This window comes from Zootermopsis nevadensis, unplaced genomic scaffold (genome assembly GCF_977971745.1).
Source record: "Zootermopsis nevadensis isolate Lab colony 2312 unplaced genomic scaffold, Znev_1.0 Znev_ptg000024l, whole genome shotgun sequence".
Taxonomy (NCBI): domain Eukaryota; kingdom Metazoa; phylum Arthropoda; class Insecta; order Blattodea; family Termopsidae; genus Zootermopsis; species Zootermopsis nevadensis.
The window spans coordinates 6,780,723-6,805,691 of record NW_028259156.1 but is presented as its reverse complement, the minus strand read 5'-3'; the positions used below and the strand labels follow the sequence as shown (position 1 = coordinate 6,805,691).

At 35.7% G+C, this 24,969-nt stretch overlaps 2 protein-coding genes across 13 annotated transcripts in view; one reads left to right on the top strand and one right to left on the bottom strand.

Annotated features, from left to right (window-relative positions):
• Positions 1–1,478: 1,478 nt before the first annotated feature.
• LOC147872756 (uncharacterized) lies at positions 1,479–12,519 on the bottom strand. Its single transcript, XM_087355063.1, has 9 exons — positions 12,441–12,519; positions 11,343–11,403; positions 9,826–9,882; positions 8,909–8,965; positions 8,179–8,404; positions 4,586–4,683; positions 3,978–4,177; positions 3,289–3,399; positions 1,479–1,599 (listed from the first exon to the last, which is right to left on the bottom strand). The coding sequence occupies exons 2-9, from the start codon at positions 11,386–11,388 to the stop codon at positions 1,534–1,536; spliced, it is 861 nt and encodes a 286-aa protein (XP_087211189.1). The 5' UTR covers positions 11,389–11,403; positions 12,441–12,519; the 3' UTR covers positions 1,479–1,533.
• A 126-nt stretch (positions 12,520–12,645) lies between these two features.
• The window catches only part of LOC147872755 (cAMP-dependent protein kinase catalytic subunit gamma-like), a 41,526-nt gene continuing 29,202 nt past the window's right edge, over positions 12,646–24,969 (top strand). Inside the window, exons 1-8 of one of the 12 annotated variants that reach the window (XM_087355111.1) lie at positions 12,646–12,824; positions 13,427–13,549; positions 14,012–14,161; positions 15,415–15,666; positions 17,169–17,305; positions 19,416–19,517; positions 20,816–20,893; positions 22,563–22,663. In XM_087355111.1, coding sequence (XP_087211237.1) covers positions 17,264–17,305; positions 19,416–19,517; positions 20,816–20,893; positions 22,563–22,663 — 323 coding nt within the window. In that variant the 5' untranslated portion in view covers positions 12,646–12,824; positions 13,427–13,549; positions 14,012–14,161; positions 15,415–15,666; positions 17,169–17,263. The other 11 variants (XM_087355112.1, XM_087355109.1, XM_087355114.1 and 8 more) reach the window with 11 other exon arrangements.

The following is a 24,969-nucleotide window of genomic DNA, read 5'->3' as shown; positions in this document are numbered from 1 at the left end:
ATTAAACTATTTAACTAAAATATAAACAATGAAACTAAAAACAATTTAATTAAAACACTATTTATGTAATAGAATTTAACTTTTTCACTAAAAAATTAAACTAATTAACTAAAATATAATCAGTTAAACTCAAAACAATTTAATTAAAATCACTATTTAACTAATACAATTTAACTTTTTCACTAAAACAATTAAACAATTTAACTAAAATATAAACAATTAAACTAAAAACAATTAATTAAAAACAATTTAATTAAAACACTATTTAACTAATACAATTTAACTTTTTCGCTAAAACAATTAAGGTATTTAACTAAAATATAATCAGTTAAACTCAAAACAATTTAATTAAAAACACTATTTAACTAATACATTTTAAAATTTTCACTAAAACAATTAAACTATTTAACTAAAATATAAACAATTGAACTAAAACAATTAATTAAAAACAATTTAATTAAAACACTATTTAACTAATACAATTTAACTTTTTCGCTAAAACAATTAAGGTATTTAAATAAAATATAATCAGTTAAACTCAAAACAATTGAATTAAAAACACTATTTAACTAATAAATTTTAAAATTTTCACTAAAACAATTAAACTATTTAACTAAAATATAAACAATTTAGCTAAATACAATTTAATTAAAATACAATATTTAACTAAAACAATTTAACGTTTTCATTAAACAATTTAACTATTTAACTTTTCGTCTAAAAATGCTCAAACTATACTAAATTGGGCAGATTCATGATGTGCTGTATTAACGATGCAAACACAACGTCGTCCATTTCTGGATTCTGCAAAGGAAATAAACATTTGTATCAGAACAGGAACTACAATTACGTTTTGTTATTTTTATTCTTAAATATACAATATGTGAACTTTAACTGTTTAAATAAAACAAAGTAACTACTTAACTAAAGGAATTCATCTATTTAACTAAACCTATTTAACCTTTTAATTACAAACTACGTAACTAAAGGGGAAGAATCATTATTTCTTCAATAAAGGACGCAAACACCACGTCACCCATTTCTGGATTCTGCAAAGGAAATAAACATTTGTATCAGAACAGGAACAGCAATTACATTTTGTTATTTTTATTCTTAAATATACAATATGTGAACTTTAACTGTTTAAATAAAACTTTAACTGTTTAAATAAAACAAAGTAACTACTTAACTAAAGGAATTCATCTATTTAACTAAACCTATTTAACCTTTTAATTACAAACTACGTAACTAAAGGGGAAGAATCATTATTTCTTCAATAAAGGACGCAAACACCACGTCACCCATTTCTGGATTCTGCAAAGGAAATAAACATTTGTATCAGAACAGGAACTACAATTACGTTTTGTTATTTTTATTCTTAAATATACAATATGTGAACTTTAACTGTTTAAATAAAACTTTAACTGTTTAAATAAAACTTTAACTGTTTAAATAAAACAAAGTAACTACTTAACTAAAGGAATTCATCTATTTAACTAAACCTATTTAATCTTTTAAATACAAACTACATAACTAAAGGGGCAGATTCATTATCTCTTCAATGAAGGAAGCAAACTCCACGTCGCCCATTTCCGGTATCTGGAAAGGAAATAAACATTTGTATAAGAACAGGAACTGGAATTATTAGCAACAAGTATGGAGACACTTGCAGCAAAATTTATGAACATATTTTTTTATTCTTAAATATATAATGCGTGAGCTAAAAACAATTTAACAAATAAAGTATTTAACTTATTTTCTAAAAATAATTTAAATATTTAAGTGAAAACAATTTAACTCTTTAAGTACTATCTATGTAAATTACAGGCTTCAACCTGATTCAGCATTTTTTGGGGTGACTTCTGTTTGACCCACTGTTCCATCTACCTGTCATAACGTTACCTGGTGTCGTAACTTTTATGTCGTGTGATTTTCATCTGCACGGAATTTATGAGTCGGAGGGAGGGCTGGAAATACGTCAAATGCAAGAATATAAAAATTACAAAGAGAACTTCATGCTCATAGTATGCCTTCGTGGCACTATCCAGGCACTACATTTAAATGAGAGGCAAGTCAGTAATTGCGTGGTGGGTGTTTCCTGTGGTGATAATTAACTGTGAGCGTGTAATTAGTTCTGTGTGATAATTGGGCAAGTACTGCCTTATACCTCACACCGTGCCAGATTCTTCTATTCTGTGATACGTATTTCTAGATGTGGATACAGAAACTTTAAACGAGTTTAATTTGGATAATTTATATTTGAAATAAAACACGTTCGTGAATCAGCTCAAAACTCTGTGCAGTGCCTTAATATTTTCTTGTGAGTTTTACTTTTCTAGATGTTCAGGGTTAGTTATCTTACATTCCAAATAATTCCGTTGGATAAATGTTCCTTGCGTCCTTTGAGATTGCTACCAAACGATTCAAAATCCAGAGTTCTTCAATTTGTATTTCATCTTTTCAACAGGGACTTCAAAAGTGAAAGTACGTATTGAAATGAAGCTCACGAGGAGCATTTCAAAGCCAGTTCTATAAACAATTTTGTGTTATTAATTATACAACTACAAATGTTAATGTTTTGAAATTGGTCCCTAAAAATATTACTTTAAAAGTATTTAATTAATTCAGTTTCTCTGAAAATGTTTAACTGTTACATTACCAGGGCTTTGATTATCACTTATTTTAAATGGGAAGGTGATGATTTATGATAAACTTCTTCATAACTGAGACAGCAAACTGTTCCTTTTAGAATTGTGAAATGTCCTTACCTCCAGTCCCTGCCTTATCTCGACGGCACTTATTTTTGTCAAATTTTCCTGCAAAATTGTCTTAAACATTTTAGCTTCTAGAACTTAAGTCACTCCTGACTCTGAATTTTTACTTTATCATCTCAGTGCTTATGAATCCAGGACAAACTCTACAGCAACTCGCCTCTTGGCAACATATATATGCATGTACATGACGTCCCTAAGGGGAGTTTGCGTGCAGTTAACTTAAAGGGGCCAAAGGACGAAGGCATTCGATGACTGTCACTGGCTTACGAGATAGTTAATGTCGTCAAATGGCAAATCTGATATTCAACACAAATATGTCCCACTGTCTCATTTAAAATGGCTTCTTTGAACAAACATTTGCAAGGGAAACCTTTTCACATTTTTATGTATTATGCAAACAGGATGAAGATTTCTTAATAATGAAGAAATGAACTCGAAAATGATCATTGATTCAAGCGTGGGGATCTGTTGGGCCCACATAATAGCTGAAATCCAAAGAAGAGTTGACACTAACCTCATTGTTAGTAGACAGCTGGCAGTCGGGTTGTTCAGTGGCTGCTGTGGCCGACTGCGTGTCGCTGCTCTTGTTTTGTCCCAGAAATTCAGAAAATGGTGGATTAGTGGGCTGCAACCCATGAAACAAAACTCCTGTAACTTAAGGTATTGATAAAACGTGCGATATTATATTACGATGGAAATTAACTGGTGGATATTTTGCAGATGCACTCTTCCCAATTCGAATTTGATAAAAATGTGACAGAGGATTTTGATGTAAACCCAACAGAAATGGTTAACAGGAATGAAAGTTTAATTATAGGAGATTTCTGTGCTCAAGTAGGAAATGACGTAATTCTCGTAGGTCAAGAAAAATGGCGACGTGTGCATAATTAACGCCCTTATAAATATAAACTATTTGTAACATATCTTTGCTTTCAAAAGCCAGTTTCTTTTTAAAGAAACACAATTAATGTTTAAAACTTAGAATAGAGTTTTAGTGATTTAAATAGTGAAATCTGCTAAATAAGTTCAACTGCAATGCGTTCTTACAAACAAGGGAAGATAAACTTCCCAATCAACCCCGATAATCGAGAGTTTACTCTAGTCATTTTTCGCCACTGACATTCCACACTTGTTTGTTTTCCACGTGCAAGCAACAGATGGCAGGCGAGTGACTTCGTCCAAAGTGTAATGACGACGACTTACCTCTGACGAAGCGACACCTCGTGTGCCTGTGGTTCCTCCTCTTCGATGGTCTTCGGCAGGCAGGGGACGGGCGCTGTTGGTCTGCGCCGTCTTGAGGCGTCGCTTCGCCGACTGGCGTCTTGTTCGCCGCAATTTCTTCTTGCGGGCCTGCTCCCGAAGAAGCTTCTGCGTGCGGGCCTCCTGCGGGATGTAGACGTAATCTGAAAACAGAAAGAATGACTTTCAGGTCACAGCTTTCCGTAAACGGTTGCTTCTTATCGCGTCGTTTGACGTGAGAGGAGGAAAATCAGCGACATTCATACATCATGCAACACAGAAAGAAAGGAACAGTAAAATGCCTTTTGATCATATCTAATCGCAAAATTAAATGTTTAAGTTCATCCCATTTTAATATTATAACTTCTCGATATCTGGGTTCTGGTGCCGTGACTCGTAAGTATATGAAAAGGTTTTGGAGAAAATAAAGACTCGTCAAAAGTTCTCTTACTTAAAATCGCTAGCAGTCAATCCCAAATAAATCAAAATCGGTGATGTTTCTCAAAATTCTATGCTATATTTTTTGGAATTTTCTGCTGCTTGTTGCCAGTGAAAGAAAATTAATTACTTACCGGGATATTTATTCCTGTGATCTTCATCCGCCTGGCGGGCTCGTTCATAATACTTTTCCTTCTGCTCCACGTCAATGGCCCTCCACATGCAGCCAAGTCTGCAAATACAAAAAGGGAACTTGTAAGAACACAGGCAGATTGCAGGACGAACGTCCAGGGGTTGCAGCTGGGTAAAGGCAAACGCAGTGGCGTATGAGAGCGAACGAAATGTTTCACCTGTTCTCGACGATCAGAACATTTTTAGCAAAGGGAAATTAGATATCCAATTTCGAAATAACCCCATGCATTCTCTGCCCACTTAAGATTTTTTGCATTCTTACATTGAAAGAATTGTTCCGGGAGGTCTCATAAATTCTACTTCTCTGCTTGACTTCTGTCCTGTATATCATGTGTTCTGTTTATAATTAAGTAAATATAGATTTATAATCCAGCAATGAAAATCAAACCAGCCTTTAATATAATGTGCTGAGTTTGTGGGTCGAAATTTACAAGATTCAACCTTTTTTTTAATTACTAGGGCTCATAGTTTAACATCATCACAATTATCAGCATTTGTCTTTTTCTCTCTTTGAGTAGAACAAATTTCTAAGTACGCGTTCAGAACACGAGAAAATTCTCACACATAATTTTACACGATCGCACCGGTGCCATGTTTATAATCGATGATCATACGTAATTTGCTGCTATTCTTATAATTTCGCTTGAAACCAAATTAAATATTCTTAGCTCCAGCGGTCCACTAGTTATCGCTTTGAGACTCAAAGCAAGTTCAAATGTTTAATGCGGTCGCCATGTTCTTTGTTGTTTTATTTTACGAAAAAATTCTATAATTAGTGCTTTAATAATCAATAACTTTTTATTTATGGGATTGCATGATTCTCGGTGTAAATAAGGATTGTTTCCTTAAACGACATCTACCAGCTGATATATGGAATTGTGAAGTCTGTTTACGGTTTTAGTCAGTAATTATTATTCAGACGAGTTTCGATTTCAAGGGTTTAAACCGTAAATGATTATCTGCGTTGTGCATTATATATTAATGATCTCATAGCAACTACCAGAGTTTACAGAGGAAACGAATGGATTGTGTACATACATATCTCATTTCCATCATTAATAATAACATGACAATAACACTAACAGTTGCCACAGCATCATAAAAGAAAATACCGCATTAGCTGTCCGTCAGAGCACCTACAAGTCTTGTTCATTCGTATTTACTTACTTCTCCCCTTTTCTTTTATTGCTAATGAGGGTGTGAATAATGGCCATCACAAAGTCTAAATTTAAAGGAACGAGAAGGTTGTCATCCGGCATTTGTCTTTTGCACTAAAAAGAAAGTGGAAAAAACTCCTCCCGAAGAGAAATCGTGCATAGGAATGGCTTTGCTTTGTACTGCAGACATCTTGTCTTGAAGACGACAAATTTGCGATAAAATACAATTCACACGTGATGTAATTTAAACTCCACGTAAATGAGCTCTGGTGTGTGTACTCAGGACATTTGTCCGTATACCAGAGCAATAATTGCCTGCTATTTAACCTAAAGCTAGAACGCTGAATGATGTCATGTAGTCACTGCAGACTGGATTACTGAACAGAATGATCTCGGGGGTATGGTGCAGTTTTTTAAACTCTGTAATCCTGAGACAATAATTTTACTAGGGATATTTAAATCCTCCGTTTTATTATGCGTAAGATTTTCACAAAGTGACGAAAATGGTTCCCCAAATATTCATTAGGCACAAAATTCGCAAAAACATCAATCGGTTTTTACCGTCAAGATTTCTTGGGTCCTGGTAAATACATGAAATGGTTGGGAGGGGTGGGGGGGAAAGACGCACCCAAGGTCCAAAAACATATCAATAGATTTCTTCCGTCGCCGCCTTTATACTGCACTAGCAGTTCCATAAAATTAAATCTAGACTCAACTATTAGCGGCACAAAAACACACTCCACACCTATCGAGCAATTTGAGTACTACACTCGGCACAAATGTCCTCACATCTACCTGAAAGCTAAATATATACTCCATACGTGTGCTTTGATTTTCCGACGTTGGCCACTCTGCAGGAAGCCATCTTGGGAGGTACTTTCGTTTCCCGCAGAAGGAGTGCTGACGGCAGGACCCTAACATAACCTAAAAGTAGGTTCCTTTTACTTCAAAACCTTGATTTCACACATAGTTTCTTTATGGGTGTGAAGGTTGATCTATAACACTAAGGGAGGAATGTGGACTGAGGATGTATGATAACAGTGGCTGAGAATATTTGGACAGAAACAGAATGAATGCTAGGCTGGAAAAAGTTACACAAGAGATGGGCAGGACATCTAGCCCCATTTAAGACAAGGAGTCTGGTAGGCAAACCAAATGGAAAGAGACAACCAGAAGATCTAGACTGGATTCATCTGGCTCAAGATACCAACCAGTGGCACACCCTTGCAAACATGGTAATCAACCTTCAGGTTCTATAAAATGTTTGGAATTTCTTGAGTGATTGGGCAAATGTTGGCTTCTGAGGAAGGACTGGGCTTTTTGGAAGAGCAGAGCTATATGACATGTCCAAAGATGCTGCCAACACATATGTAAAAGTGCCTAATGGAGAAGTCCAGGAAGATGTTAAGGAGAAGTATAAGGAAATTCTTTATTGATGTATTTGGATTTAGAAAAGACAACTATGATAGCCGAAGAACATTTTTTTACAACATTACTGCCTCTGTAAATGAAGATGATTAATAAAAACATGAAAATGTTTACTGCATTTCACAAAAGTCAATGAAGCAGCTCTCCATTGTCCAATGTTCCTGTAACGTATCAGACTACAAATGTAACAGTGAATTAAGTGGCACTCATGGTTAGGGTCGATATTGCAGTTATTATACAAAAGCTGTTCCTTTTAACGTTAATCCTCCCCCCCCTCAGGGTGCTCTGTTCTCTCGAAATGTCAGTGTTTACTCCAGTAAACCACCTTACATGGCTGGTAGCCCTAGAAGAAATCATTACATTCAACGTTGGACGTAACATAAAATCATGAAAATATGTAAAGTAAAGTAAAGTTTGTCCCACTATACGCCATGTATGCGTTTGGGGTGAGTGGAGGTATAGCTCCTCTCTTCCTTGACCTCGGCACTAGATGGGGGTGAGTGGTCAGCATCACGCCCCGGCCGGCTTTACCCCCGGTTCCCATTGTAGAGGAGGCTGGGTGGGCCCGAGCCGGTCTGGACGCAGAGGCTAGAGGAAAAATCCTCTGCCCCCGTTGGAGATCGAACCCCAGTCGTCCAGCCCGTAGCTAGTCACTATACCGACTGAGCTATACCTAATTTATATTTGTGTTATCTTTTCAATCATCTTAACTTTTAAAATTGTTTTCCTGTCATATCGTAGCATAGCAATTCAGATAAAAGATTTTGCGAAATAATGTTGACATCTATCACCACAAAAGCAAAAGCTAAACCCACACCACACTGGAAACTTCAAATAATAGGTCTTCTGAATTTGAATGGCTTTGAAGACAATTTGTTGTTCACAAATGCTCTGCACATTAAATTGTTAACAAGTAATAGTTCTAAAGTACACCTTGTATTGCAACTTACCTCACGCTTATCTCATTGTTACTTTCATGTGGGTATTGCAGAGACATTCTCTTGCGCCATTCGCTGGAGTATAGGATGAAAGCATTTGGTGGTCTACGGACTCTCTGAGGACACTTTGGTGTTTCTTTTCCATGTTCTAAATTTCTCTTCTGTTGGTGATGTTTCTTCGGCTCAACTTGTATTCTGTGCTGGTGGTGATCCTGGTGCATGTTGTCCTCTTTATTTTCTGAAAGAATAGTGGAATCCATAAATAACACAGTTTTAAAACTATAAGATTCAGAATATGATCAGCAGTATAAAAAACATGGCTGTTTCCAAACTTTTTTCTTCTCTGAAGAATTACAAACATCTTATGCAACTATAATGTATATTTTACAGGATCAAAGTGTTTCTCAGGCAGTAAATTGAACACAAATTGCCAAGTAGACATTCACTGATGCAAGAATATTATTAGCAGAAACTGAGGAGATAAATGGAGTACAAAGTTTGACTCATGCTGTCATTTTATGACTTGAAAACCAATGGACTGATTTTAATCAACTTTTGTACTGAAGGCACAAATTTGTTGAAGAATCCAAAATGTGTTAAAGATGAGCCCGAAATTATAAAATATTTTGAATAATTGCTATTTATATGACAGCAAAGTTAAAATCTGAAAATGATACCAGAGGAATCACGCCAAAGTCATTACTCACTTCAAGTTACTTTTTTGGGAAAAGAGAGATCTTACCTTTGTCATCTAAGATGCAATTCACAAACGCATCTAATTCCTCTTTTAGTGTTGTCTCTGCAACACAAAAACAGAACAGAGTCAAGTATTATATTCAGCCCACATTATTTTGTTGTATCTAAAAGAATTACAGAGTTTTGTGAAATCTCAAGGCAACACCATAACAACTTGGCATCAAATAAAGTGAGAATTATTAAATATGTATCACAAGTTGCAGGTAAATACACTACATATAATGAAACTAATGAAAATGGTAATCCATTAATTAAGTTTTTCAGAATAAATAACTTAAAGGTAGAGTAATAAAGGATCTCAACAAGATTTTTATATTTCAGTATTTTTCTGAATTATCTGATAAGTTGAATATTTCCGTCTTCTGGGTTGTTGCGCTGTGTAGTCTGGTCGATGTTAACCAACGTTTCAGAGTTCATACTGCCTCCGTCATCTGAAACGTTGATTAACATCGACCAGACTACTCAGCACAACAACCCAGAAGACGGAAATCTTCATACTCACCGCTGTGAGAACCTCAACTCTTACATATCTGATAAGTTATGTCCAAAAGCAACTAACATATTAGTTTTGCTGTATTTGATGCAAGTAATAGCCCCCCAGCAACAGGAATAGCTAATATTTTCCACCCATGCATCATGTTTTAGTTTCTTGGAAGAAATTTGACCTACGAGATAAATGAAATTTTACGTAATAACTTACGAATCAACTTTCTGTCAGAGTCTTGTGTATATAGGATGAGAAAACAGTCTTGAGTATTATTGTAGCTGGAAGTATAATAGGCTTACTTTCCCACGGTCTGTTTTATGAAATATCTGCATAGGGGTCTGAAAATGACAGCAGAGGAAACATGCCAAAATCGTTACTCACTTCAAGTTACTTTCTTGGGAGGAGAGAGGTCTTACCTTTTTCATCTAAGATGCAGTTTATATATGCATCCAACTCGTCTGTCCTAGTTGGTTCTGGAAAAACAAACAGAATAGAGTCAAGGATTAAATTCAGCCTACATTCTTTTTTCTGTATCTAAAAAAGACAGTTTAGTAAATTCACTAGGCAAAACCACAACAACTGGGTATCAAATTAACTGTATATAATTAAACTAGTGGAAATGGTTATCCATAAATGGTACTTTTATTATACTTATGCAATATCAACTCATTTTAATTTGAGGCCACATTATGGAGGTAAGAGCCCCAAAACTATTCTGGGAATTGGCTTATGTATATAGGATGAAAACAAGTCTTCTATATAATTGTAGCTCTCTGTAAAATAAGCTTACTTACACATGGTCTGTTTTATGAAATATTTGCATTGGAGTGACTGATTTTGAGGAAATAAATGGTAGTAAGCACACAGAATGGTGCAGAATCCAAGACACAATGGTCATCCCAAGTCATAAAGTTGTATCAAGGCGGAAGGTGGTCACTTTGAATATTTAAGTAAATAAATAATTTATTTATGTATGTGCTTGTAAAGATGTTTGTAAGGACAGACATGAAAATTCATTACTTTAAATAAATTCTAAAAGGAAACATTGATATGCATTTTCATCTCAACATCTTGTGAGTGCAACTGCAATGGACATTTCCACTCATGTCTACGAGATTTACAACATATTTTATGCACATGCCTTGCATAAATGAAACCATTTTAATGCAGCCTCCTTTTGAGTAATTCTGTCGTATTCTTTACAGTATTATTAGGTCTTCTGGGAAAAGAGACCAAATTTGGGAGATGTTTTAATAATTGTCATTATTGGCTCAATCTAACAATAACACCTGAATTAAATTGGAAGCTGACCACACAAAGCTTGTTTGAAATGTAAATAGGCCTGAAAAATAAAATAATACGTAGGCTATATTAGGAAGAGGCCATACGCAAGTTTACTTTATTGTAAAATTGCCTTCAAGCTTGACCAACCACTGACAATGTAAAACTGTTTTGTGATGACTTTGTTTTTGCAACGAACTCGGAACACCTGAACGGATTATGATTAAATTTGTTTTTAGGGATATTTCAAACTTTTCTGCGCATTCAAATTCTTTTTTAAAAAATTGGCAGTATCTTACAGGAACAAAATTATTTCTTATGCAATATGTTGAACACAAATTGCCACGTAGACATTCAGTGATGCAAAAATGTTATTAGCAGAAGCTGTAGAGATAAATGGAGTACAAGGTTGACTCATGCTGTCATTTTATGACTTGAAAAGTAATGGACTGATTTTGATGAATTTTTGTACTGAAGGCACAAATTTGTCAAATAATCCAAGATGTCCTAAAGATGAGCCCAAATAATAACACATTTTGAATAATTGGTGTTTCGAAGACAGCAAAGTTAAAATCTGGAAATGACAGCAGAGGAAACACATCAAAATCTTTACTCAATTCAAGTTACTTTTTTGGGAGGAGAGAGGTCTTACCTTTGTCGAACAGGATGCCATTGATGAACATATCAAACTCCTCCATGTTTATACTTGGTAACTATGAACACAGAAACAGAACAATCAAGGATTAAATTCAGCCAACATTATTTTCTGTATCTAAAAAAATGACAGTTTAGTGAATTCACTAGGCAACACCATAACTACTTGGGATCAAATTAAATGAGAATTATTAAATTTGTACCACAAGTTGCAGGTAAATACACTATATATAATGAAACTGGTGAAAATGGTAATCCATTAGTTGAGTTTGCCTAAATGAATAATTTAATTGTAGTGGTAGAGGGGTTTACTGATGTGCACTTTGACCCTTTAGAAGCATCATGACCAAATACTTGTGATGAGGCAAACAGTGGGAAAATGCTTTGAATATAACACAGATGTGCCTGTGTTATTTATTGATCTCAGGCAAGCTTTTCACAGCATATATAGAATTGAATTATTTATTTATTTAGGATCTTATGTTATAGCTGAAAAAATAATAAGGAACTGAAGGTAAATGAAATATTGTTAGAAATCCAAAAAAATTTGTGCTAATGTTGATGATATTTTCTTGGTTGCAAGAAATGTTCCAGCATTAAAAGAATTATTATCTGCACTGGCAACTGAGGGAAGAAAAATGGTCTTGAAATTAATGAAGTTAAATCTGAATACATTAAAATGTCCTCATTACAAGCAAGAACATACCCTCAAAACTTAGAATTTATTTTACAGGCCTACAATGTGTTTTAATTTAATGCTAAAATACTTTTATTAAAATTGTATTGCATTAATTTTAATCTATATTAATGTTGGATATGAATACCTTATATTTGGTTCTACGTATTTTATGTCGGAGTACATTTCACACGTTTTCAGTTAATATTAGATGCCTCTTTAAATTGGAATTATTGTGATGGTAAAATTTTTAAACAGTTGCATCACCTTTAATGTTTCGTACTTGCAAATAACACGAAACCTTCCATTTTTCTGCAATTAGTTTATTATCCATTTATAACTGAATGATTAATGTTACCGTAATAAGGGATATTGTGCTTAAAATTACAAGTATTTTTCAGAAAATGAAAGAGTACTCACAGGTCGTGCTAAAAAGATTTCTCGTACGATGGCCGTTAAATTCTCTTGTGACGTCACACCAATCACAGCGATACCAAAGCATCACGTGAGAGCTATGTCCAATGAATGCGTATTTGCATAAAAAACTATTTAAAATATTCTCGGTAATTAATTTATATAAAATATAATTATAATTGATATTATATGTGAACTTACATTAGAATTTTTGTGATGATAAGATTTAGAACAACAGTTACGTTATCTGCAATGTACGAAAAAGATCTTTCAATTTTGACGTCACAGCAATCACAGCGATACTGAAGCATTTAAGTGAAGCTGTGTCCGATAGATGTCTAAACACTCGTAGAAATACGATTTAAACCAGTCTCGATGGTTAATTTATAGGTAATAATAGATTTAATTTATATAATACACTTGCGCTCCATATGACAGTCTATTAAAATGTTGACCCGAAATTGTTAATGGTTGTTTCCAATCTCGTGTGAAAGAGAATTACATATCTCCAGAGAGAAACTTTCATATGTTCATCAGGGTATTTATACATACTGTCATTGCATGCAAACGTGATCAGATGGTGTAGCAGGTAAGCTACTAACTGATAAGCCACCTCCAAGCAAACGATAAATCTTGAATGGAATGGAGAAGAGAAAACATCACAAATTGCTACAATTTTAGTGGGCTGGTGGCACACTCCTAGTCAGACCCTTTCCATTTCACATTTATCCCGCAACAAAAAATGGTGTATGTTAATGTCTTGCTGCTCAAATATTCCTTAAGAAGTATACTTACAATTACTGTTCCCCACTGCTTCCATCATAAACTATGTTGACATGGTTAGGATTCCTGTCACATGAGTGGTCTTCCTCTGTGCCATCAACTTCTTAAAACTCTTTTTCAAGTTAACACGGCAACACTTTTTATCAGCATGTAAAACTGTTGAGTGTTGAGCCAGTTCATTTTCACTTGGTGTGAATTTATGCTTTCAGAAAGTCAACCATCCATTGCTTGTATTGTTTTTCATTTCAAAACCATATACTGATATAAGAATGTTAAAGCCAGCATTAAAAGATTATCTTACTCGTACTCAGTAGAAGAATATATAAATACATGTAAGTAACAATGATGATGGTTTCTCATCATCATTATTTTGCAGTACTGCTGTAGTTTCAAAAATCTGTAAATAACTGTTATGTGTTTGTATTTATATTAGTACTAGAAAGAAGTGTTGGGGTATTTGAGAAAATGTGGTAATGTTAGGATACACATTTACATGTACAGATTGTGGTCTTCTGTATTATGACACTATGCAGTCACGTTGCCATTGTTTTTTAGTAATGTGAAGATGGAGGCAGTACGTTCCATTGAAACGGTGGTAGCCACCTATAATACTACATGTTGTAGTCCAGAAGGCCACCATCCGATCTCACATTGCTGTGAAAACCTCACATATCTTATAGCAGACATGTAGATCAACAAAAGGAATGAGGACCCGAAGTATTATGAAAAATCCTTTTGAAATATAATGGAAGTTTAGAGTTCTGAAATGCTGATATGTTGTCTGCATGTTACAGGATGGCTTGCCACAGGCCCTGTCATTGTCATCTTGTCTATCATGACTCATGTATTCGGTGTTGCGTTAGCAGTTGAAGCAAATGCGTGCTCTGGGTGTGTCACACGCCAGACAGGGCAAATGACTGTGGCTAAACCGCTGAGTGACTGAGGTATGTAACATTAATTTAGGACAGTCTTTTCTTTCATCTGCATTAAATTACTTTTTTTTTATTTGTGTAATCCTATAAGAACCATTTTTCTTGTGAATTCACTTGGCTATTAAATGGTTTGAATACAAAACATAAAATCTAATAAAAGTCTGAAGGTTGTTGGCGATAGTGCACTTTGTGTAGTATCTGTTTCATAAAATAATAAAACTGTTTTATAAGCTGAATTTTGCTTCCATCTTCCTGTAAAGAAGGAGAAGGTAGAATTCCCATCTAATTAGTCTGGACTAGGTCTGAGGCTAGCTCAACCAAGGGGCCAACAGGTAGGATTTCTGCCCTTTTCCGCTTTTGTACCTGAAGACAGAAGCAGAGTCCAGATTTCAAAATGTTGTAGTTTTATTACTTCATAATTTAATGATGGACAAAGTGCAAAATAATAATTTTACGTATTATAATGCATCGTCATCAGAAATCTATACAGTCTGTTTAGATTTTGTTTTGTATTCAGACGTTTGTATAAGAGTGTGGATTCACAAGGAAAATGGTTCTTGCAGGGTTACATTAACAGAAAAACTGATAACACAGTTTTAATCATGCAATTGAATGGCATGGTATAATAAATTCTTCTCAGTCTACCAGCCATGTAAGGTGGCTTAATGAAGAAGACCTAGCGTTTCAAGGACGATCTATGTCCTCATCCTCAGGGTACACTTATTTTCCAAACATTGGTGTCTTATTCATTAAACCAACTTACACTGGTAGCCCAAGGAGTTTATTATGCTTAGTTGCCATGAAAGCTTCAGAACATACAAGTGGCATGGTGTTTGTGCATAATGTCATACAAATTAGAAGGACAGTAAAAAAAATTCTCATTTGTCCTCCTTACGACCATCCTGATCACTATGTAACTTCTTCTATCACTCATGTTCTTGGCATACTCTGTTCATGTGTTATGTTTCGGGGTGACAGCTGTAAACTGGAAAGCCTTGGAGTTTATTGATGCTATGGAATGGAGCCAAGATGAGAAGGTTGGCATGCCTTGTGGGTAGATTGTTGACATACAAATAGTGGCAGTGCGAATGGGAGCTAGTGGAACATGACCTCTGCTGATTGCATTCTTTGCCTCACGAATATAAAGTTCACATTTACTTTGTAAGTTTCAGATCAAGAACTGCAGGGTTTATTTTGGTGAAGTTTGATTATGTTATGCCGTTAAAGGTAATCCCAAATTTGTACTGTTTAATTTTCTGAAATAGGTACTAACAATATGGTGGATGCTGAGACTAGTAAGGTGGTACCCACTCGAGCACTACTGAATGTACGGCCATGAAATGATAGCAGGAGATAATAAAATATGCAACTTTTGTTAAGGTATGTGAAATGTGAGGATCTCATGAAGATGGCAATATTGTCCTTTTGAGTTTTGAAGCCATGAGGACTCGTATATAGACACCTTTAGGTCCACCTGGGATCTCAACCCAGAAGAACATCATCATTGTTTTGTTCAGGTAATTTTTCTGTGGAATGTGAAGCAACAACATGACAGTTTTATAAATATTGTCTTCAGATTTAAGTTTGACTGTGATAACTAATGAGCCTTTATAGCTTGACATGTGAAATTCTGTACAGAGATTGATTTTAAATGTACCTAAAAATCTCATGAAATACTTTGTAAGTCAACAGTTACAGACATGGTGTGAATATAAAACTTTGAGGTTATGTTTGACGAATTTCACATAGTGTGTGTGTAACATACTTACAGTTGCAAGTGATGATGAAAGCATTTGACCTGAGTTGGTTTTGATCATATGATCATCTCTGCATGAGACAAGACCACCAACTCTTGAGCTACATTGCATTATAGGAGATGGTGCACAGGCATAATGTTTGCAGCTGAGTATAACTGACAGTTGCAACTGTATTTGGTTGAATTCACTATTTGCACTGAACTCAATAATTAACCTTTGGGTTTGAAGTTAATCTAATTAATAATTAAAAATTCAGTTGCTACTGCTAAGAAAACAATCCATAACGAAAGATCTGTTGTTGATGCTGTTTATGGAAATAATTGGTGTGTAATTTGAGAATAATATGAAACCTATAAATATATTCTGTGGTAAAATTCAGAATTACCGAACATTAAAGATGGTGGCACACACAGCTTTAAAAGGTTAAATATTAATTTTGGAATGTTGTTATCAGAGTAATGACTACAAGACTAAATTGTTAATTGACTTCACTGGAATGCTGTCTGAACATAGTGAGTATATCATTAGAATGTATTTACATTCTATAGATCCTTCACAGTTCAAGCCATGGATGTGGAAGATGTCATAGTATGAATATGAACATTTAGTAGAATAAAATATGAAAACAAAATAAAAAGATATCAAACCATTGCTAGGACATTCAGGAAGCCAAGGTGCAGAGAATGAACTCAGAAACTCCGTGGGGTCTGCACCTTTCCAGTCTTTTTGTAAGTGGCAAAGGAAAACTCATACATCAGAGATGTTTTGATCAAGTTGCATAATTTTAAATGTATTTCTCTTTGCTGCACTGGAGTTCTGTTCTGTTTAGATCCGTATTCTTTTGATCATATTATATGAATTAATTCCCCTTTTTTGCCACTGATGATGACCTCTTGAGGTGGATACACGTTTAGCATTAGTGTCCTTTATAATTTAAACAGTTTTGTTTGTATGTTTATTTTTTATATTCCAATGCTCTATGCGGTATGCAAGGTTTGAAGGGAATTTTCTGTTTGTCATCACATTCAGGCTGACCCTGGGGTTAATTTACCTTACTATAGAATCAATCAGTATCTTATGCTCTTCCCCAAGTGGTCAGAGCATAAAGCTGTACCTCCATCTCCCATACGTCGTCGTGTGGTGATTAACCTTATATGTGTCCTTCTGGAAGAGGGGTTTAAACCCTGTACATGAGGGCAGCTGGACAGTCTTTACCTCTGGGATTTATGATTTAATAGTGTTTTATTCCATTGCATGGTCAGCTGACACTCTGGTACCAGAAGTGAAGGACTCGGTACTGCAGATTACAAAGGCTGCCATTGGACATGGCTTTGGGCTAGTTCCATCAGCCTCTGAGATGCAGCATTTGATGGTCATCATATTTCTTTACCACAATTCTGTAAGCATTTCCTGTGACCCCCATCCTAGCTGCATGTCATGTTATATGCTCCATTTTTATTTCAGTACCTCATGGTCGTGGTGAGACATGTTCCTTGATAATTCTGACAAACACATGAATTTTAATGACAAAGATTTCAGAGAAATGGTGCATCTGGTACTAAATTAAATATGTTTTTCTTTTTAAACACTTACCAAAAAGTGATAATTATTGGGTTTTTGTTCAGGGTGATGTGGTGTGTTTTTATGCACAGTAATGTTGTCTAAAAGCAGTTGAATGTGTGATTAAGTTTGAGAAATACGGAATGTGGGAAAAAATATGTGATGAATTTAAGGAAAGCTTACAAAAGAAACAAAGAATTTATGCAGTAATGAGGAATAATATGAATAAAAATCTGAATGAAAATGTCCATTAAACAAAAAAAGTTGGCCTTGACAGAAAGATGCGTATCTTTAGATGTGGATGGAATACTTTGAGGAATTATTAAACTTACAAAGCATTGTTGAGGACAGTACAGAAAATTGTAGTATGTCAGAAAAGGTTACATCTGTAAACAGCAATAACACAAAAGAGAAATAATATGGCATTACGATATGACAAAATATCTGTCAACGTGATTAACACGGTAACAAGAGTCAGGACCCATTGGTTATATTGGGTCAGGAGCAAAATTTTAATACAAAACAGACCATCAGAGGACACCTGTAAAGGAATTACCAAACCAGTTTACAAGAAGGTAGACAGGAAACTATAAAGGAATTACAGCGTTTTGCTAGACGTTAAAAATTTGCAGAAGAATACTTTGTAATGCAGTAAAAAATTGATGGTCTTGACCAAGACACAGCTGCTCTCAGACAACTCTCCGTGAGAAGATATCCGTCTTCTGGGTTATTGCGCTGTGTAGTCTCGTCGATGTTAACCAACGTTTCAGAGGTCATACTGCCTCCGTCATCATCGCCCTGATGACGGAGGCAGTATGACCTCTGAAACATTGGTTAACATCGTCCAGACTACACAGCGCAATAACCCAGAAGACGGATATCTTCATACTCACTGCTGTGAGAACCTCAAGCCTTACAACTCTCCGTGAGTTGGAACAAGCTCTTGCCACCATTGGTACAGTTGCTGGAAGCAGTTCTGGAATTGCTGGATGTCACACAGAGCATCTTGAGTTTCAGCAATAACTTATTGCCTGCTGTTGAAATGATATCCTCCCAAATGTTTTTCTCTCTTGAGGAAAGAGTCATCAGATGGTGAGAGATCATGCGATTAAGATTGATGTGATAACACGATAGTATTGTGTTCAGCTAGCGATTTTTGCAGAAGAATTGAGAGGGGTTCTCGTGCAACAGATTTATGTCACCAGTCATTGGTCCCCTCCTGCAGCTGGTGCAACTTTTGTTTGATCTCTCCTTGTTCAGACTTGCATCTGGAATGAATTTGTAGTGCACAGGACCACAAAATTCAGACTTCTGATATCACTTTCTGTTTTGACCTCTCACTGTAACGTTTTTATCACAGTGAATGAGGTGAACTACTGGTCAGTGGATCATGCTTTGTCTGTTAGTGAAAGAGATGAAAAGTCTCATCCATGACAGTGATGGTCCGAGGGAGCGAAAGGTGTTACCAGATGTCAATGTGAGATCACTGCAGATTGTCATCCACTCACTTTGTGTTCAAGGCGTCTCATGCTGATTAACTCGATGCATGTTCAAAAATCTCTTAAAGCTCCATGGCAATTTCCATGCGTTTGAAGATCCTGCACTTTTGTCAACAGTCATGCAGCTGTTCTGACACATGAATTGTCCACCTGGTTCTCTTTTTCTTGGGCAGTTAAATGACTTTCACTACAGTCATTTTCCCTAAACATTTTCTTCCATCTTTGGATCTCGAATGCCATTTAAACATGGTAATGAAATGTGGGGAATCTTCTCCGCGAACCTAATGCATCATTTCTAGTGTTTCACAAGCAACGTTGCCGAAGTCTTGACAGAATTTTATGTTAGAGCCTTTTTGCAACTTCAGTCTTGTGGAGAGCGTTATTTGGCAGGAACACTGTTTTCTAACTGAATATTCAACAGAGGACTAAGTTACGTTACTGTTGTTCCAGAGCATTATGTCCCAACTGTTGGAGTCGGGAGGAGCATTTCCAGATGATGAAACGATATTGTACCTGGCAGAAATCATCGACGCTATCGAGTATCTGCATATGGTAGGCAAACAGCCCAACTGCAGTTCTGTGCAATAAAATATATTATAACAAGGCAGTTTAAAGCCTGAAAGTAGAATTTTTTGGTTTCATTCAATATGTCATTTATTCACTACATACCAATCATTGTATTCTTGTGTCTTATCATATAAAGAATCGATACTCAAACTAGTGTACAATATTAAAATTGAAAGTAGATTATATTGTGCGGGGGGTGGTGGTAAAGCTGAAGTTTTTCCTAACATCTGACACACCTTCATACCAGCCTTCTGGAAATAAGCAACATGGTAGATCCTCACTCATAATCACAGCTACAGATCTGATTGGTTAGGGTTCGTGGTATTCAATTTAATCAGTAACAGTGACAGCTTAGTTTGGGTGGTATATAGCAGAAAAGGAAAATACTGAAACTGCATCTCATTACTGCAGTAAGACTGCAAGATATACCATATTTTATCCCCTCAGTAGAGGTAATTTGTTTCTTTCAGTTAAGAGTCATATGCCGAGACCTAAAACCTGACAATATGTTGGTAGATCTTCAGGGCCACATTGCTGTCGCAGATTATGGTCTATACAAAGTTTGTGAGCTCTGAAGAGGAAAATATTGTATCCACCTTATCATTTATTCAGTTTGCGTACAAGGACACGTAGGCTGTAAATGTAAGCGCAATGTGGTCCGCTGTCCATCAGGCAGTGAGTGCCCTTTATTTGAGGGGTGTCAAAGTATGAGACCTGTAAAGACTTGACAGGCTTCAAGTGACTGAAATTTGACCACAATTTTCACAGTGTGTGTAACTAAAAGATGTCACAAGGCCTGTGAATTTGAGGAGATAAACATGAAGTATAATAGTGGATATTGACACAGATAATCCAAGGGCCTAGTTTAAATATTATCTTCTTCTTCTTCACTTGTTGGACCCTGGCCACCTTAGATTAAATATTATATGAAGATAAAATTTGTGGTACATACAGCCTACTGAGTATGGTCACAGTTAAGGATCTTACTTACGATGGGTGGGGCGTGTGGGGAGAGAAGAAATGCTCCAGAGCATCAGTGGGAAAATCTCTTGGAAAATGGCAGTGTCAGAAATCATTAAGGAAAAGAATCGTAGCATTAAGAGGGATGTTAGAGAAATGTATTCTGAATGCAGGAGCTGGATGGAAGTCGCTCAGGACTTTGCCCACTGGTGGTCAACACTTTTTGACATGATCAATTTTCTTTTCTGTTACCAGACACTTTCTAGTTGTTTTATGCCCCAAATTCCTGTCACATTTACTCAAATTGTTGTTTCCATCTTCAGGGTGATTGTGCATATTCACAGGACGTCACAAGTCAGTACGTGGCGCCAGAGATATTTATCGGTGAAGGCTTCAGCTATGTAAGTTTCTTGTCCATTAACAGTATTATAATAACGAGCTCTTGGTTTTATGTGACTCAACCTAACGCGTGATTAATGCAAACTAACAAGAAAACACGTTGTAATAATCTGAGGGTTTGGAGCCACAAGCAGTTTGTAACGACACGTGCATAAATTAGTCAGTATATATGACAGGAGGCCGAAGCATTCAACTGGTGCAGTCAGCTGCCTGGTGTCTGGCATTATGACATGCATATTTGTCATATAAAGGAATTTGAAAGCCAAGTACTAGCCAGTCACCGAAATTCAAAATAAGTGTTGTTTAGACTTTTTTCTTATGTGACTCAGCATGAAAGTAGCTTTAAGTGTCTCCTTGTGGCGCATTACACCAAAAAACAGAAAGAAAAATCAAGTAGCTATCAACAAACTTGAAGCTTCAAGGGCATGGAAATACTTCATATCCTTTACCACACAGCTCCATACTCACTAACTAAAAGGTACGGGAATTAGAACTGAATGAATTTGAGTAGTTTTTGTGATCAAGTTCTCATGACCTACATTTCAGACATTCAATGAGGGTGTTGTGAGTGGCTTGGCAGATAACATAATTACATTGTTTCAGTCCACACTATAAGAAAGTTGAGGGTGACTGTAGCCAATTTTCCTATAAAATTCGGGCAAAGTTAAGCCACTGTTAGCACATGGATAGCATCCTCATGTACCCCCAAAAGAAAGCTGTAAGGGGAGGAATGTCATGCACACAACGTGGTCAAGCCATAGGCCCACCCTTACCAATAAAATTCTCTTAAAATTTGCGATTTAAGAGTCTATCAGTTCCTTGTGAAAATGTGGAGACATTCTGTCTTGTTGCAACAGCATTTCAATAGGACATTGTTCTTCAAAACAGGTGTGAGGCATTCCTCTGCTTAAGATGCCATTTTAACAACTGTGAGTGTAGTGCATCTTGTGGAAAGATATGGAAACTAAAGCAGCACGAGTTATAAATCTGATCGTATAACCTTCTAAAATTAATTTAGTTCAAATTCCTTTGCATCACGGTTCACAAGTTATGAAATTTCGTACATTTCATGTGTACACTCTGTGTATAAGCAGTCCTTGAACTGAAATAAACATAAATATTTGCAAAACTTGTTGCAGTAAATAGTATTGACAGAGACACGGCAGTTCGGAAGACATGAAACAATCATAGAACATTTGTAGGTGCTTTCACCACAGAAAAATAGAAAAATGCTCCAGTTCGCTTTGCCGTGTTTCTCTGTTCACCTGTGTAGCATTTTGATAAACACTGAATGGGCTTTAATGGCATTTGATAATTTTCCTGACTTGCCTTCTGATATCATTTATGGTAAGTATGATGTCATTTGTAAACAGTGTTTGTTAAAGTGTTTTTTAAGGTTCTGACTGAGCACTCAAAGAAAACCATAAGAAAATTCACCACAATCTCTGGCTGACTAAGAATCAGACAGAAAGCTATTGAAATAGATAAAAGCAGAAAAAGCATCGTCAAACTTAGGAATGTTCCATGTTAACCTAGAGGCAAGAAACTAAGAACCAGTTCACTCTAACCACAAGTTATCTATTTGTGGAGAACCTTGTGGAAAATGTATAAGAGTGTGGTGAAATAGAAATGTCTGATTGCAGCTAATACCAGTAATTTTAATTGTTGCAGGAAGTGGACTGGTGGGGTGTTGGAGTCACTGCATTTGTAATGATGATCGGGCACAGACCCTTCGAATATGATGAACATCAAAATGATGCAGCACTTTGTTGGTAAGTATTTTGCATTTTGAAAGAGTTCTGATGTATGTGTTTGCTGTGAACATCATTTTCCTTTGAACACATTTCTGTTGAAATTACTTAACGGTCAACAGATGACTGTCTGTTTTAATTAGCTTCGTTCAGCATATCTTAACTTCAAGTGGTCTTCCACTGTTTATAAACACGTAAACTTATGTCCCTGCAATTGTGTTTATGAAAATTGCAGTTTGTGAGTGATTTTGGTACAATTCACCTCTTCTTCAGTTCATGTTGAGGTCAACCATTTTTATATTTAAAAGAATGGTAATGACCTTTCTTTTTCTTATATTCAAAATTTTTTGATATTTTTATTTGCATTTTTCTCGTGCAAGTGTTTTGTAGCTACATCAGCATCAATAAGATATTCACCTTTTATAGCTTAAAGTCGCCTAAATAATATTTGAACATTCAGTGGTAAATCAAAGAAGACAACTCAGCCATTACAAGGGTTAATGTTTCTGAAGTAAATAATCGCTGTTTACACTGCAGAACTCCGAATTGTTTATTTTTAAAGCAGATTGTGTTTGTAGGTGTCACTAGGTCTGTTCCGTTTATGTGCTAGAGAGTTGCACTACATGGCGTAATGATACTTCAATTAACAAAGTTAACGTGCTTTGTGTGTGTTACCTACTCAGCTATGAGTATAAGTACTTCGATACTGAGAGTGCCGTGAATAAAACAAGTTAAACAAATCTCTATCAAACATTGGATGCATCTTTTAAATGAGGTGACTATTATGTAGTCTTAATTTGATTTTGCGTATTCAAATAACTTGTGTCTTTGATGTCAGCACGGAATAATTAGTCAGTAGTACCATGATGATACTGTAAGTGTAAGTGAAATATTTATTAGTGTTGTGAATTTAGATCTTGGCATTCATAGTGGCAAGTCAGATAATTATTGTTTTATTTCGGTCATTAAAGAGGACTAATTGTTTATATTTATAAACATGCAAGCTGACTCCAGTGAGAAGTTAGCAGAACAGAGCTAGGTTTTCGTACCTGTATGATAAAATAAAAAGTAAAAATTGCTTGCATGATCACAACCTCAAATCCTCCATAGAACGAAATATGACTGGTAATAAGACAAATGCAGAGGGGTGCATTGTTAAACTGTGGGCCAAATTAAGCATGTCGTACATAAGCAAAAAGTGATTAAAATTTTGAGCCTTTTGGGTTGTTTTCGATCTCCTACTAGAACATGTATTCAGAGGCTGACGTTTCAGTCATGTAGCGTAAGTAGCAGTGATCATTTGTTATCGTGAGAATGTTGAAATAAAAAATGTTTCCCCACATCAGAATATTATTGCTAAATGTGTCAGTACACATACTCGTGTATTGCGATACCAAGTTGAAATGATTTCTCTTCCTGGTCTTTTCAAAGTGTGCATTTGTCAGTAGTGAGCGACAGCCCACTGCCTCTCCACAGTTTCTACTGAATCCTTATCTTTGTCTGCTAGAGCCATCTAGTAGGAATCAGGAGAGACTTGTGTGAGAAATGGCCGCCGAATATTGCTTACGAAATATCTCGTTCATGCTCGTTTGGTTCTTTTATGTGCCTCTCTGAAGGAAGTTGTGCTTTAGATTTTTATCACCCCTTAAAAATGTATCGACCTTGGGGCTGGTGTTGAGCACATTAACCACTAGTCCACTGAATGCGACAAGTTCTAAAGTGCCAAAAAAACAAAAATAAAGTTTATGAACATTTTTTATTTCACTTTATTAAATACATAATTAACTATGTAACAAAAAACAATTTAACGAACACATTTTTTATGATATATTCCGAACTAAATAATGCACTAAACCAATTAAACTGAAAACAATTGAACTATTCAACGAAGAACTTGTGGTGGTTCATTGATGGATGTGGTTGTAGGGCTTGAAGTGAGACCCCGCTCACATAACATTGGGTCCTTTCTTGTTTACTTTAGCCAGATGGTGGGCTCAATCTCAGTTTCGTCTACGTAGTTTTCTGTTACTAGGCGAGCAACCTTCAGGAGACGAAGTAAGGTCTTTTAGAATGGCTTGAATGTCCAGGTCAGTTATTTTACTGGGATGTATTGTTGGGTCAGGAATCTGGAAAGGAAGTAAAAATTTGGATGAGAATAGGAACTGGAATAATGGGTAACAAGTATGGAAACACGTACAGCGAATATCTCGTGGTAGGCGATCTCTAAGGATGCAGGTTTTGAAGGAATTTGTGACGAAGCTCATGGTGAAAGACACTGGACTTATTCTAGTTACGTGGACTCTTGCATAAATTACAGGCTTGAAACT